The sequence below is a fragment of the Leptinotarsa decemlineata genome, unplaced genomic scaffold (genome assembly GCF_025532065.1).
Source record: "Leptinotarsa decemlineata unplaced genomic scaffold, Ldec_3_MD MMD2_tig00000010_RagTag_RagTag, whole genome shotgun sequence".
Lineage (NCBI taxonomy): Eukaryota > Metazoa > Arthropoda > Insecta > Coleoptera > Chrysomelidae > Leptinotarsa > Leptinotarsa decemlineata.
Window position 1 is genome coordinate 7554263 of NW_027412538.1, and position 15915 is coordinate 7570177.

At 32.6% G+C, this 15915-nt stretch overlaps 1 protein-coding gene across 2 annotated transcripts in view; it reads right to left on the minus strand.

Annotated features, from left to right (window-relative positions):
• Positions 1 to 4705: 4705 nt before the first annotated feature.
• rho-5 (rhomboid-5) overlaps positions 4706 to 15915 on the minus strand; it is a 54605-nt gene continuing 43395 nt past the window's right edge. Inside the window, exons 7-14 of one of the 2 annotated variants that reach the window (XM_074171326.1) lie at positions 15056 to 15447; positions 14469 to 14711; positions 13072 to 13249; positions 10238 to 10258; positions 9933 to 10021; positions 7227 to 7485; positions 6564 to 6818; positions 4706 to 5235 (exon numbers count right to left, since the gene is read on the minus strand). In XM_074171326.1, coding sequence (XP_074027427.1) covers positions 4801 to 5235; positions 6564 to 6818; positions 7227 to 7485; positions 9933 to 10021; positions 10238 to 10258; positions 13072 to 13249; positions 14469 to 14711; positions 15056 to 15447 — 1872 coding nt within the window. In that variant the 3' untranslated portion in view covers positions 4706 to 4800. The remainder of the gene's footprint in view (positions 5236 to 6563; positions 6819 to 7226; positions 7486 to 9932; positions 10022 to 10237; positions 10259 to 13071; positions 13250 to 14468; positions 14712 to 15055; positions 15448 to 15915) is intronic. The other variant, XM_074171327.1, reaches the window with a different exon arrangement.

Genomic DNA, 15915 nt, shown 5'->3' on the forward strand with positions numbered 1-15915 from the left:
CATGTATGTATGTATGGCCTCATCAACACGGTGCAGACAGGTGTAGAGTCAGGCAATACCTGGTTACTGAAAACGGGAAACAACACATATGCACAGAGTCACCAACAGGAGCATATCTGTGATTTCAGTTAATGGCAGTTCAGATCTAACATTCCAAGGAAACAACTAAAATGACTACTATAACTATGCGTGACATCTGGGTTCAGAAAATGAACACTGAAATATGTTAACGAATTTTTTTGACATGAATAAAAAAATCTTACAAACATAACACCGCGCTGATAAGGCCAAGCAAGCTGATAAGGGTAAGCAGCAAGCGAGAAATGTGTACCCTTATCACACTATATTTCCAATATTTCGATAGTTATTATTATTATATTCAGAGAGAGCTACAAAATATTTGTGAGATTAATATATAAGAATAATAGAGTCACAACTAGCTCTATGTGCCAATTTGTCAAAATTTTAGGACCATAATATTATAGTCCGTTCATAATTTGTCGATAGCACAAAATGAGGGCCCAAGTCATAAAACGGTCGTAAAACTCGTAAAATCATAGGAGGAGGTTCCTGAGGTGTTTATTCATTAAATATAAAGCTTCAGTTTATATTCGAAACTTGCGTTGAAAGGGTGAAGTTGTTACGAACGAAAATAATTTTTGGTTTAGTACATTTTTTAATCGCATTTAATTTACGGCTCGTTGGTGTTTCGGCGTCTACGGCAGTAATTAACGTCTCTAATATTTATTTTGCGAATTTTGTGCAGTGCGTGAGTAACTTTTTTTCATATTCCTACAAACATATACGTATCTTTCGTTCCTGCTTGTTTTGTTTGATTGCTTGCGATGGCTTCGTCATCATCATCAACATCATCAAGTTTTACACCGGTACTGTTGCGTACAGTCAGTAAGTCTGTCTATTCACCAAGAGAGAAGACTATTGTTTTGAACGTTCACGATGCTCTGGTTTCTCAGAATCCCACAAACACTGTTCAGAACATAATCAAGAGTTGTGCCAACATGACGGGCGTAGGGGAGTCAACAATATATAGGTTCCTATCAGAAAGAAAAAAAAAAGGTATAGCTAACCCAAATACAAACGAATACTTAAAGAGGGGGAGAAAACCTATTGAAATTGATGAATTTGCCAAAAATGGTATTCGAAGGAAAATTCACGAATTTTTTTACAAAAAAGAAATACCCAACTTAAACAAAATTTTACAAGAAGTTAGAGACGACCCGGATTTGCCTCATGTCGGACGAACCAAATTGTGGCAAGTTTTAAAAGAATTAAATTTCCGGTGGGAGAAATCAGACCGAAAATCACTTTTGATTGACCGGGAAGAGATAATATGTTGGAGAAGAAAGTATCTAAGATCTATACGAAAATTTCGGGCTGAAGGGAAGGCCAATTTACTATCAGGACGAAACGTGGGTAAACGCAGGTCATACTCTCACAAAAATTTGGACAGATAAAAATATATCAAGCTCCAGGCAAGCCTTTATGGAAGGTTGGTCTACTGGTATTTCCCCACCCTCTGGTAAAGGCAGTAGATTAATAGTTTCTCACATTGGCAGTGAAAAAGGATTTGCTAAGCATGGTTTGTTGGAATTTGAATCCAAAAGCACAAAAGACTATCACGAGGAGATGACAGCTGATGTTTTCGAAGAGTATTTTGAGCAGATGATTGAACATAAACCACCAAACTCAATTATAGTATTAGATAATGCACCTTATCATTCACGACTAGTTGAAAGACTTCCAACGACTGCGTGGAAGAAACAGGATATCATTGACGGGCTGCGGAATAAGTCCCTGCCTTACGAAGATGGAATGACTTTTAAACAGAACTTTTAAAAATTGCCCGGCAACACAAATCTAAGTTCAAGAAATACGTAGTTGACAAAATGGCGGAAAGACGAAACATCATAGTCCTTAGACTTCCACCCTACCACTGCGAATTAAATCCAATTGAACTCATTTGGGCACAAATGAAAAGCTATGTGGCTAGAAAAAATACGTCATATAAAATACAAGCTGTACGTGAATTGTTATATGAGTCTTTACAACATATTACAGAACAAAATTGGCGAGATGCAGTAAGACATGCAATAGAAGAAGAACAAAAAATGTGGGATCTTGACAATATAATTTATGCGACTGTAGAGACACAACCGCTAATTATTAACCTGCAAGACGACTTGGATTCCGAAGATGATCCTGTTTATTTTGAATTTGAATAGTTTTGTAAGTAATCGTAGTTTATATCATTTAAAAATAGGTATTAATTAAATAAATGTATCTTTTACAAATTGCAATTTACTTATTTTTTTAAAATAAAAATACAGTTTACAGTACCTACAGTTTAAGAATATTAATATATTTATTTATTTAAAGTAACTAATGTTTTTAATCATATACTCTACGACACTGGTCACTCATTTCCACTCAAAATACCTACATAATCGGATTAAAAGTTTTATAGCTGTATTGTATTTCTTCAGATACAAGGTGGGTTAGTCGAAAACATCTCAAACTGCCAGTTTCAGTTTGGTTTTTGTTATTATATCATATTAGCTGTCCTCTCTGTATTTCAGTTCTCTAATGAGGGTCAAACTTGCAGTGAGCTATCAACAAATTATGAACGGACTACAGTTAAATGATAATCAACAAATGGACATTTGCTTAAATTGAGGGAATACTCAGGGTGAAGGGCAGATTACTATTATCGATGTTATAGGTTTTCACTGTTGCTTTTTGAGTCCGAACATAAAAAATTACTTCACTGTGAACCAAATTTGGGAATGAGTTCAGCTCGCAAAAACTATTGGGTTTCAGGTGGTAGAAATTTGGCTTGGAGAGTAACACATCATTGTATTGTATAAACTATGCTGGGTCTTTTCATTAAAAAAAACATATTCACAGTAGATGTGCCAAAGTCAAAATATGTTATATTTGCTTATTTGTTTTTATACCAAAAACAATCCACTACTCCACGTCCACTATCTCGCAAATTGTGATGACGTTAAGCTATTTCGGTTTCAAAGTACTCTTTTTTTATTATCTAGTGACAAACTTTTGAAAAAAATCAGTGTCTTACCTTTGTCGCAAGGTGTATTTCGTCAGATGCTTCGTTTAAAAATTATTTCATTTCATCTGGGGTGCTTGAAACACATTTTTCGAAAATGAATTCACATTCATGTTCTTTTGCTCATGCATGAAAATTGTATATAGAGATTTTAATTTTTCTTGATTTAATTGGTAACACCCCTGCAGTTGTTATTTTTGGCACTACTAATTACAGGTGAGGCACATTTCTTTTCATTTCCCGAATCCATAAAAACTATCTTTTTTAAAACGACAATTGTCAGTTCAATGGTTGAGTATAATAAGGAAATAAATTTCAAAATATTATTATTGAGGAAATAATTATTTCTAAATATTCACTTCCTTATACATACGTATCTCTCCTCAATAGATTTCACATTTGATTTATGTTTGATGTTTGAGAACAACATAATACCTCGAAAAAAGGGTCCAGAAGATCGTTTTTTGTTTACTTTTGTTATATATTTGAACATGTTTCTCATGTTTTAACAATGTTCCAAGTATTTGAAATGAAAAATATTTTAATATATTATTTGTAATAATCTCTTTTAATACAAAACTCCATTTCCCGGCTTCTTTTTTGGATAAATCGCTGGGGTTATTAACTGAATCCGAAATATCAATACATTATTTACAAAATATAAGGATTGAAAAAAAAACAAGAAAAATTGTAACTTTCAAAAATATTATTGTTAGAATGAGTGTGATTTTTATGCATTCAGACAAATAAAATTCATTGAGAAGATTAGTAATTCAGTTATAATACAAAAATCAATATTTTCACATTCAAATGAAAAACACCATACCTTAATTTATCATATATATATATACATTGTGACCAGATTGGTATTCATTCATGCTTATTTTATACATATCTATATATTGAAAATATTTTGATAATTTTCAGTTAATATTAAATTTACCACAGAAATGAGACTATTGTGAGTATGTTAAATATACATGATTTCGAGAGAATGCCTATCAAAATAAATGACAATACAATACAAAATTGAGAGTATCGAAGAATTCCACGTTTTCTTCACTGAAAGAATTATAGATACAATTCAACCAATATTTTTATATAAAGTATATAAACTACAAGTCTTATTAATTCTCACTGCAACTTCATGAATTTTTGAATGTTTCAATGTTCTATTGAATTGTCAAAAACATTTGATACAATAAACAGACTTTAAAGCTATAAATATTAATATCTTTCAGGGTAATTGAACTAAGCAATTATTAATCAGCAAAAAAAGTTCATTGCAGCAGTTTTTTCGTTGCAAAAAAACAAATATTTTTGCATATTCGTATATAAATGAGTGTCTTAAATATATAATCGAGATATCGTCATTATCACATGTTTTTAAAAGTATGGATTTATAATGAAACACTTCTTTTCAAAAAAATTTCACGAAGAACGTTCCTCTCAAAAGTCATATCCAATGTTTTTATCGCATAATTAATGATGATGAATTATGAGTACACACCACATTTTCACAAAATATTAGCACACTATTACACCGTCTCACTTTATACTTAGGTTTTTGATGAGTTGGGATTTCGATAGGAGGAGAGGTAAAATTATAAATTAATGTAAAAATATAATAAAGTTCTTTATTTCTGTGAAATAAAAAAAAAATAGTGTGAATTGAAAATGAAAAGTACGGTTAACAACCGTATAATTTTTTGTCATACTATAGGCTCCTCTTTTTTAAAATTGATATTTTGGGATGCACAAAAATCTCTAGTTATTGGTAGACAGTTGAAGTACGAACAAACTTTGCAATCATAAACAGGAATTATATAAAACAAGAGAACTAAACAAATAAATAAAAGCCAAGCTGCAGCAAGGCAGACCCAAATTAAAAATATTTTCTTGTGTCTGTCATAATTACCAAATGATATAAAAGGTAAGAAGGCATAAGAAAGTAAAAATCCAAAAACAAAACCAAATAAATGGGCATAGTTGTCGACCCAAGGTAAAAGACCAACAAGGAAGAGGGCGGAAGTTATAGAAAGAAGTTTACACAAAGCTTGGTGTGGATGTTTCAACATTGGCCACGCATTCAAGACTTCTACTATGAGACATGCCAATAAGCCAAATTGTGATCCTGCTGGTCCAACCTGAAATAACAATTGAAAATTAAGTATAATAATAATTTTTCTGTGTAGGTATATTCGAGACTGGCTTGAACATTTAAAGTTCATTTCTTTAGATTTGTTTACTGCCGGTCTTCAAGCATATAGCCCACTGACTAATAAGAAAGTTTCTCTTCCTTATTCAGAGGAATCGGGCAAATTTCGGATATGCAGTTGGTTAGTACCTCGTCCACTAGATGGAGTGACATTTTTGTTGTTCGCTCGAACTTAGGACGAGGAATGAAATACTCTGAAAGAATTTCGATTTTCAATTATAGAATATCATTGACTTTCGGTCGATGATGGTCACTATCTTGCACTGACGAGTGGCTGAGGAGCCCAAAACCGGTCTGCAAGAGTGCCTGTTCCAAAATTGAAGGTCGACTCTTTCAGTTGTATTGCCATTTGCATATGCAGGAAATTTTCTGTGCAGATCCCTGCACTGACGCCTGTCGGATATAATCCAACGCCGTTCCTGGTATTAGCCAGTGAAGTAGTTGTTTTCTGATAGGCGTCAGTCCATTCAACCTACTGTGTAGAGAATAGCTTGAACATTTAAAGTTCATTTCTTTAAAAATAATAATCTTTATTTGAAATAGGAAAATCCTAATTTACACACATTTCTAATATTTTTGTTTCAAATTTGTTACATATTGGAATGATTTAAAAATATATGACAAACATTGGATGAATACATTTTAAAGTTGATTAATAAGATACCTACACATGATAATAAATATCGCAAGAAAGAAAATTGTAGCTACAGGTAACAAACACATAATATCTATTATATTTGAACATTGAAAACAAATTTCTTAAGTTCATTTTTGAACATGTTCAGAGATTATTTTTAATTATATTTGGTAATTTGTCGAACCGATCAAAACCCTTGAAAAACAAAGAATTCTTGGTGTTTCTGTTTTTTGTTCTGTTTAAATATATAAATTAATATTATTTCGAATGAAGTGGTGGTGAATATCATGATGAAAGATAATGTACTGTTCGAAATAAAATGTCCTGAATTGTTCAATATTTTGTATACGAAAATCATTGTGAAATATAATAGTCTTCGGGAAATGGATTGCCAATTTAAAACATTAAGCATGGTAGTAATAGGGGTATTTCTACGGCACTTCAAAATGTTTCTCATATCTTATAATTGAATATTTTTCAACATAATTAACTCCAAAAGATTCGAATAAAAAATTAGAACAAAAGGTATTTCATCAATAAGAAACACTGTTAGCCTAGATCAATTATTGTGTGTGGATTGAAAATAAAACAAAGTTATACCGAAGATAAAAACTACTTACGTCAGCTCGATAGGGTACAAATATGGCGCTTGCTAAATTTCCTGCCACACCAGATCCAATGTAGATGATACCAATCCTCAAACTACCAGTCAATTTCTCCAGGTCTCTCATCAAGAAATACTGGATCAGAACAGTTATGAATAATTGTAGAATACCAGCATGCAGAAATAGTGATGTCCATAATCTATAGAACTGGTCAGGTACGTCAGGAAAATAGAACGGTATCATTCCACATACATCATTCAAGCAAGAAACCTGAAAAATAAATATCAAATAACCAACGAAATCCGGACAAAGTGATGATGATGAACGTAAAATTGAGATAGATATTTTGCTCGCCTTCCTTCTGAACAACAACAGGCTTTTGGGATTCTTAGCGGCAACAAATTGCAGATAGTTCAGTATTTTTCAAGCTCAGGAGATCAATTACGAAGGTATAACCACACCTACAACCCTGCAGTGAATGGCAGAATGAATTATTTATAAAAAAAATGAGAAAGCAGTCTAACTCGAAATTTTGCTTCTTTAATATACAGCTTTTACTATCGTTTTGATACTCGAAGGTTCGCAACTTTTGGATAAGGTTTAAATTTTTCGGCATATTTATGTTTTCATATCGAATTCCTATACCAGAAAGAAATACAGTTACTAAATTTTACTTACTTGCGAGCAAAGTGATGCTTCTTCATGAAAAGTCCCTCGTACGAAATCACAATATTCTTTGGTAACAATTTTGCATTGTCCATGAATTCCCATGCAGCAGGGATGTCCAATAACCTCACATACCATATGTTCTGCCAACTTGTCTTTGGGTAAATTTTTCTGGATAGAGAACTGGGTATTTGTTTTGCGACATATCGGCCATTTAGTAATATCGTCAGGCCATTCATAAGGATGTACACTTGCAGGAGCATCACAAAACCTATATAAACAAAAATAATATTTCTTGAGTTCCTACCAACTCTAGTGTTTTCAATTTGTTTTCTCATCATCTGTGCCATTATGATGCTTTCACAGTTTCTTTGAATTATTTCATGAAAAGAGCCTTTGAGACAGTAAATAGGAAAAGACTCCTGCTTAAATTGAGAAATTATGGAATATCCGGTACAGTCTATAAATGGTTTGAAGATTACCTAAATAGTAGAAGACAAGTAACAAAACTTAATAATGTAACGTCCTGTGAAATTGTCAATAACAATGGAGTACCTCAGGGCAGTACACTAGGACTACTCTTATTCCTAATATATATAAATGATATTGTTAATGAGGTAGACAAGTGTAAAATTCATCTCTTTGCTGATGACACACTTGTGCACATGATGTGGAACATTTGATAGATACAATGAATAGTGAACTACAAAAAATAAGTCGGTGGTGTTATAATGTATTGAAATTAAATGGTAATAAATCAAAATTCATGTTATTTACTAATAAAACGGGATATCATGAACTTGAAAGCAGACATTTAAATATCCATATTGATAATATAGAAATAGAAACCGTTAGTGCGACGAAATATCTTGGAGTCTTAACTGATAGAGGCTTAACATTCAAAGAACACGTACAAGAGGTAATAAAAACTATCTCAAGAAATGTTAGCTTTCTAGGAAGGATTTCGTCAACACTTACAAAATCTACAAAAATTATAATATATAACACACTTATATCACCAAATTTTACATTTTGTGCATCGATAATATATACTGCCAATAAAAACGAAATGGATAGATTACAAAACAGCAAAACCGAGCCATGAGGATCATATTAAGAAAACCAAGAGAGACACCAATCAAAGCAATGCTGAAGGAATTGCAATAGATGGCTGTGACAGATCTCATATATTACTATACAATGATAATGATATATAAAATGAATAATCACCTATCACCGACATACCTGAGTAGGCATATTGAATACAATGAGAATCATCATCACTATAATACAAGAACGCGTAATAACATATATGTAAGAGTTAAAAATAAAAAGTGTACTGAGAAATCCATTTACCATGCAGGAATGTTAGCTTTTAATAGTTTGAACAAAAATATTGAAGAATGTAGCACTCTTGCATTATTCAAAAGAAAGTTGAAGAGTCATCTATTGGGTGAATGAACTAGTCTTTATATAATATAAATTTTGACTGTATAAACTTTTTTTTTGTATTGTGTATTTGTATTTTGTTTGTGTTTTATATTGACTAACAACTGTGATATTTTAAGTAGTACTCATACTTTCAAATTTTATTCCTGAGTTCAGTTGACTAACACATTGTGGTGTCGTATTTGATTATAGATGTATTGTATTAGCAGTTTCATTACTAAATAAAGGATTTATATCTCCATAACGGCCAAACTCAGAACATAATCATTCATTCTTGAATCAGCATATTCTATCGAAAATTTGAATATATTAACAGTAGTAGCAAATTATAAAATAACATAATCTTCGCACCATGAAATGAAAGGGGAAGAGAATCTGCAGAATTTATTGACAAAGATGACGACATGCCAAAAAGGCACTATCGTTAGTCACGTGCAGAGCATGCGATTGTGTAGGGTGGGGGTGGTTGCTTGCCGGTATGGTAGAAACTATTCGTATTGGCAAAAAAAAAACAAACATGGTGGCCCTCGAAACGAAGCGCGAAGCCTTATCTCAGTTATTAATAGTCGAATTGTAACGTGTTTAATCTGAGGTAGAGAGTTGATGAGAAAAACGTTACAACACCAGAATTGTGACACTTTTATTGACGCGTGACTAAGTTAGCATGATCAGGAAATGAAATGGAGATTAGAGAAGCCTTCAGAAAAACAACGTTTCCAAACACCAGTGACGTGCAGCACATGAAATGAAAGGGAAAGGAATGCTGAGTTGAGCTTGAACTTATCTTTTCACTATTGTTGAAGTTGTACTTTTTCTACTATCATGGTTTTTAGAATTTTTTTAATATATAATGATGCCTATATTTTACGATTGGAAATTACCCAAACACTGTTGGAGGTAATTTAGGTTAGGTGTCAAAAAGGAGATATAAATTATTATTTTCTTTGCATTTCATAAATTTTAAAAAAGTACTGTAAGATTATTGATGATTCAATTCAAATTCAATGTCACCGATGAGTCGAAAATGAATGTTTAATAACCTCAGGTTGTTTTTCAAGAAAAGTTTTATTAATATTCTAATCACGTGTAAATATTTTAAATGAATAATAATATGTGTAAACTACATTTATGTTTGGTTCAGTACTAAGTTATGAAAAAGTAATTTATTTGTACTCATCAGTCAGGTCTAAACGAATTTTTTTTTAAAGATGGTCAAGATTTTCAAAATACCAATTATTCTGAAATGAAAAATCAAAAATATAAACTCACTTTGGATCTAGGCCACATACTGAACCAGATATTCTGCCTCCAGGTCCAGCATCTCCCATGGACCATTTTTTCCATGTAGAAATTGTTTTCTGGAATATAAGTAGTGTTGCAACTGAATTTTATTATTATTCGACTACAATCATGCAAACAAATTGTTTTATAAAATGAGAAGATGCGAAATTAGCCAATAGCAATTCTGTCCTATCAAAAAACATTTCCGATTTACAAGTAGGCTTGGAAATATTTGAAAGCATTGCTTTTGAAGCAATATAAAAACTACAAAACAGTTTATATACATAACTTACCGTTGGTCTGAGTCCTCTTAACTAAGCAAATTGAAAAAAAAAAAAGAAATTGACATAAGATCCACATAAAATAGCAACAAATAATTTTTATGTTATATAAATCTTGATGAAATTTAGAAAGTATTCTGGTCTTCGTGATATGTTTTTTTAACGAGTCCACAATCAAAAGTAAAGACATGGTAAATAGACAATATACTCAATGGGAGAAGTCGATAACCAAAACAGATGGTCGATAAATGTTTGGGGGGGGATCAGGCCATAGGACGATATTTCTTTGATGGGCCTCTGAATGTAGAACTTGTAAAGATTTCCTCTGAAATGAGTCATCAAATTTGTTGAAGAATGTACGGATTTACACAAGGCATAAATTATATTAACCACATGATGGTGCGCCTTCCCACAACCAAAATCTGGTAAGGTTTTTGAACAGATGCCGTAGGAAGAAATGGACCCAATCACCGGCCTGCAAGATCCCCAGACCTCACACCTCTAGATTTCTATCCATGGGAATATGTTAAAGGAGAGGTCTATCGGGAGAAACGAAGGACACCAGAAGACATGAAGAAAAGGATAGTTTTTTGGTCTATTACAAGATCAACTTTATTTGAAGTTCGAAGGGAAATTGGTGATATACTACATTTGTGCATAACTTGAAATGGAAGATTGGAAATTATTTGTTTTCATTTTGTTACTTGTGTTGTCCAGTGCTGAATAAAAAAATCTATTTGCTTCTATTTAATGATTTTTTCATACTTCCCTTAAGAATTAGATATATTTTCGATGGAAATAAATTAGTGAATCCCTACATTTGCTGAAAGCTCATAGTGTGGACTATTCTGGGATTGTCCTATGTACAGAGTGTTCCATTTGAAAAGCCTAATCCCGAGTTTTGTTTACCCCTGTATAGAAGAAGCACTGTTGTTAAACTTGTGAAGACCAAATAAAAATACAGTATCCTCAAGGATATTTGGTTAAAACATTTCCTCATTCCATTTGATCGACTAGGAGATACTGGTTGTTGAATTAACCCAGACACATTTATTTATTGAACATACACATTTATTGAACATAGTTATCGTCAACCCACCTATCGATGATACGCCCTGTATATCTTATCCCAATTACAACAACAAAATCACGATTATATCCAACTGAAATGAAATTGAAAAGAAACAAAATAAATGAAATCATAACTTTCAAATATTATATGTTCCAACTAGAAAAATTGAAATTTGGGATAATGAAATTAATGCATGAATACTTTATTGTGAAGTGAAATTGACAGATGGAACTTTCAAGATGGCGACTGGGCGCCATCTGGAAAAAATTAAATGGAAAGTGGGGTCTTGTGACAGATAGTCCAAATAGTTTCTTACTTGTCTGGAGTAATGTGGTGGTGCTCCATCTTGTTGGAATACAATATCCATATCGAATTCATTAGGATTCACTTTTACGTTTTCAGTGACGAGAGGGTCAACAGTAGTTTCCAGCATATTCAAATACAGTTCCCCTGTTAAATTTTGATCAGTAAATAGAGGTCCTATACAATATGGTTTCCCAATATTCCTGCCCAAACGTTAATTTTTCCTGGATATTGGGTATGCGTTTCCCGGAAACCATGAGGGTTGGTGTCACTCCAATAACAGCAATTTTGTACGTGAACATTACCGTTTAAAATAAATGTACATTTGTCACTAAAACAAATATTGTGGAGATAGGTAGGATGCCTTGCAATGGTTTCCATCATGATTTCGCAGATCAGGGTCATCTTCAGTTGATTGGTGTACCATTTTAATTTTGTATGTATGATACCTATTCCTCTTCAAAAGTCTCCACACAGTAGAAGGAGACACCTCACAAACATTCGCAACAGAATAAGTAGACTGTTCAGGATTTACTACCATCTCACCAATTATTTGCTGTTGCTGTTCTTCTGGAATGGACGGATGACCTGGGGGCTTTTTATTATGTACACTACCGGTAGTTGTGAATTTTAGGGAGACCATTTTAGGGATTGTTGACGTGGTACCTTTCTACTAGTAAAACCGAAAACTAAATGAGAATATTCTAACTGAACAATGTTCATTGTCGTACTGACAATTTTTGTAGTTTTTATAAACAAAAAATAACTCAAGAAACCTTATCGGGTTGTTGAAATTGCCATATGGCAGATAAAAAGGAATATTTCTAGAAATATCGATATTAATATGTTTGTCTTCAGGAAATTATAAAATGTTCCGCCATTTTGTAGTAGATGAAGATATTGACTTCATATTCTAGGGTTGTTAAGTATTCGTCAGGAGCTTCAAAATGATGTATCACAAGACCCCCCTTTTCCTTTAATTTTTTTTCCCAGATGGTGCCCAGTCGCCATCTTGAAAGTACAGTTTGTCAATTTCACTTCAAAATAAAGTATTCGTGCATTCATTTCATTATCCCAAATTTCAATTTTTTGAGTTGACCTGTTCAAAAAATAAAAGGGGAGAGGACATTAAAGAAATGCACTGTATATGTTCGAGCAATAAATATCGATTCCTTTTATTCGATTCTAAGAAAGGATTTTAGGCATTTGGGCGAAAATAGAGAGATATACAAATAGCTTATTAATGTGAAGACTGCAGAAAAAGCAATAGAATATTGCTAATATTTTTGTCTGACAGTGGTTTTAACTTATCACGAAGGAATAAGAAAATCTATCAACCAGTTCAGTTTGTTCAGGAATAGGCAGTTATACCAAATTCAGGGAGACTTACTAATATAATGATTCAGAGACGCGCTGAAGTATAGAGATTTATTTTTTCCAAGTTTCTGTAATTAAAGAAAATGATTCTTACCGAGCAGTCAGCTTGGGAAGATTGTACACATCCTGAATCGTCGTTCCTTATACAGCACGCCGTCTCTCGTTCCTTCGCTTGAATTTTTTCAATTTCTTTCTTGATTTTATTGTCGATTCTCATGCAGGGCGCGAATTTAGCTCCGAGATGTATTAAATCACCAGCTCTTGGACCCAACCTGTTAAATATTATTATTTATTATAAAGTGCATGTTCAGATACTCAAAATGAGTATTACTTAACAATGAACATTTGAAATTCAGATACTATCATTGAATGCAAGTTGAACATCTTCCTCTTAAATTGACGGTACATTTCTTATATTGGAGCCAACCTAGGTGTTTCATATGACACCCAGAAAATTCTAATTTGTCTATTTTATTTATTTATTCCATAAATTGCGTAAACTACAAATGTGAGTACAAAATTCTACATAGTACATATTATGGTTAAGGCCTTGAGCTTAAGGAAGCTATTTAGGCCATAAAAAAGATACATATATAAATCAATTACAAGAAAATGAATATGAGAATCAATTATTATAAGTTACTCAAATTTAAAAAAATAAAGTATTTTTTCTAGATATATAAAATTTGAAAAGAAGATAAAGAAAACTATCACAGCACCAATCTCACAGTAATGTTAATACTACTGTGGAAGAGAAAACAGAAAAATATATACATATACATACATATATACACATACATAAATCTATATAACAGCATCAATCTCATAGGATCGTTAATACTATTAATACTAATGCTATGTCTGGAAATAACCACTAAATATTAAATCCTTCAATTTTTTTTTTAAAGAGAACACTCCAAGATCCCATTTTAATAAATCTTCATTTATCGTTGACAGTTATATGTATGGAAATTGTCAAGCCTAATTCTGTGGGTTATTAAAAGTATTAAAGAGAAAATAAAATATAAATATAAAATAAGACAGTCATATACAAAAATTTAAAATTCTGGAAGTGAATAAAAACATTTCTCCAATAAAAAATTTTTCAAGTCTTTTTTAAAATGTGTCACATCTCTATGTTCATTTTGCATAAGTAGATTTTTAAAGCTGCTATTGAAGGTGAATTAGTGGATAACTTGAAAAATCTGTTGGAATATATTTTTTCATTAATCAGCTCAGAAATCGAAACTAGTGCGATCTACGGAATGACGAGGTCTTACCATTCAGAGTGCGATTCCTAGCATAGAAGTATCTTTAGTTCTTACATTCAATGTTTGGTCACAGATTCTATCAATATGTTACATGCTTCTTTGAAATGATAACAATTTGATCATACTCCACAGTATATTAGTTTCTTTTGAACTGGGAATACTTGCCATACAAGGTTTATTAATTCGTGAAGGAATCTTTGTGAATTGAACTCTGACTTACCAGAAATTGGCTGGTTCCATATAGTCTACTTGTTGTAGAGATAAGCTTGTCACTAAAACTTGCGAAGATTTAGACTGAAGATCTACTCCAAATTGTCCAAATCCGTAACAAAATATAGAGATGAACAGTACTAAAATTTGTACAGTAGTTACCCAATATGTGAACATAGGTCGATGGTCTTCCATGTCATCAAGTTGTTCTTGTATTTTTATATCCTGTGTTACTGATTTCCTGAAGGATCGGCTGGAAATACAAATGACATAAATAGTAGACTGAAAATTACAGATCACGGTTGGGGTTACTGCAAATTTAAATATTTTTGTCCAAGTGAAGAAAGCATCTGCTAATTCAAATAAGACATACAAAAAAATAAATGAAATTTCAACTATGAAAAACTGTTAAGTCTTATTTCCCAAACGTAACTGATATAAGAGTGAAGAGACCATTTCCAATACTGTGGAGTATTACAGTGAAGTATAAATTGAACTACACAAAAAACTTCACGAAGGCAAACAGGTTGGAAATAAAATACGTGAAATGAAAAATATTGTTGGAATTGAAAAAAAAACATAAATGTTATGACTTACCCAAACATTTTACCAGCCCATCCCATTCCATACTGCCTTCTGTCTGAATTATCCAAAACTCTGTCGAACATATTAGACGGTATTCGTGACCCTCCTATATTAGGTCGACTATGTCCATGTCTCAACACTACATCATCAGAATCCCTTATTCTCCAACCTCCTGAGGGTGGTTCTGCATACCTGATTCTGTCTCTAGGAATGGGTTGATTAGATTCTCCTCTATCGACTGTGTCACCACCAGCTTCGGGAGTGTGTGGAAAAAACGGCGTAGGCTTTTCAAAGAATACTTCTTCTTCTTCCGGCGAAGAAGGAGTGATTGGTGTTTCTGGTGGAAAACTCCTGGACGATTGAGACGTTCGAGACCGTGGTCTAGGTCTTTGTCTGGTTAGCGTCTGAAATAGAAACATTTTGATAATAAAACTTTTGATTGTGTTAACCACAGAATACTGTTGCGGAAGCTACATCATAATGGAATCGCTGGAAACTGCCTGTAATGATTTGAGACCTACCTTAAAGAACGTAGATAGCTTGTTGAAACCAATCGTTGTTCAAGTATAAAGAATGTGAAAGCGAGAGTGCCTCAGGGATCGATCTTAGGACCGATACTCTTTTTAGTAAGTATAAATGACCGGGCTATTGTACGTATTTCTGGTATTTTTACCATTTTTGCAGGTGTTACCACACTTTTGTGGCATAATAAAAATTTACAAAATTTATTCGAAAGTATCTGTAATGACCTCAGAGAAATTAAACAATGGTGTAATGCAAATTTGTTGTCATTCAACACAAATAAAAAGTTATATCTATTGGTCTTTTGGAACACAAGGTTCATAAACAGGCCAATAAGTACAAAACATACA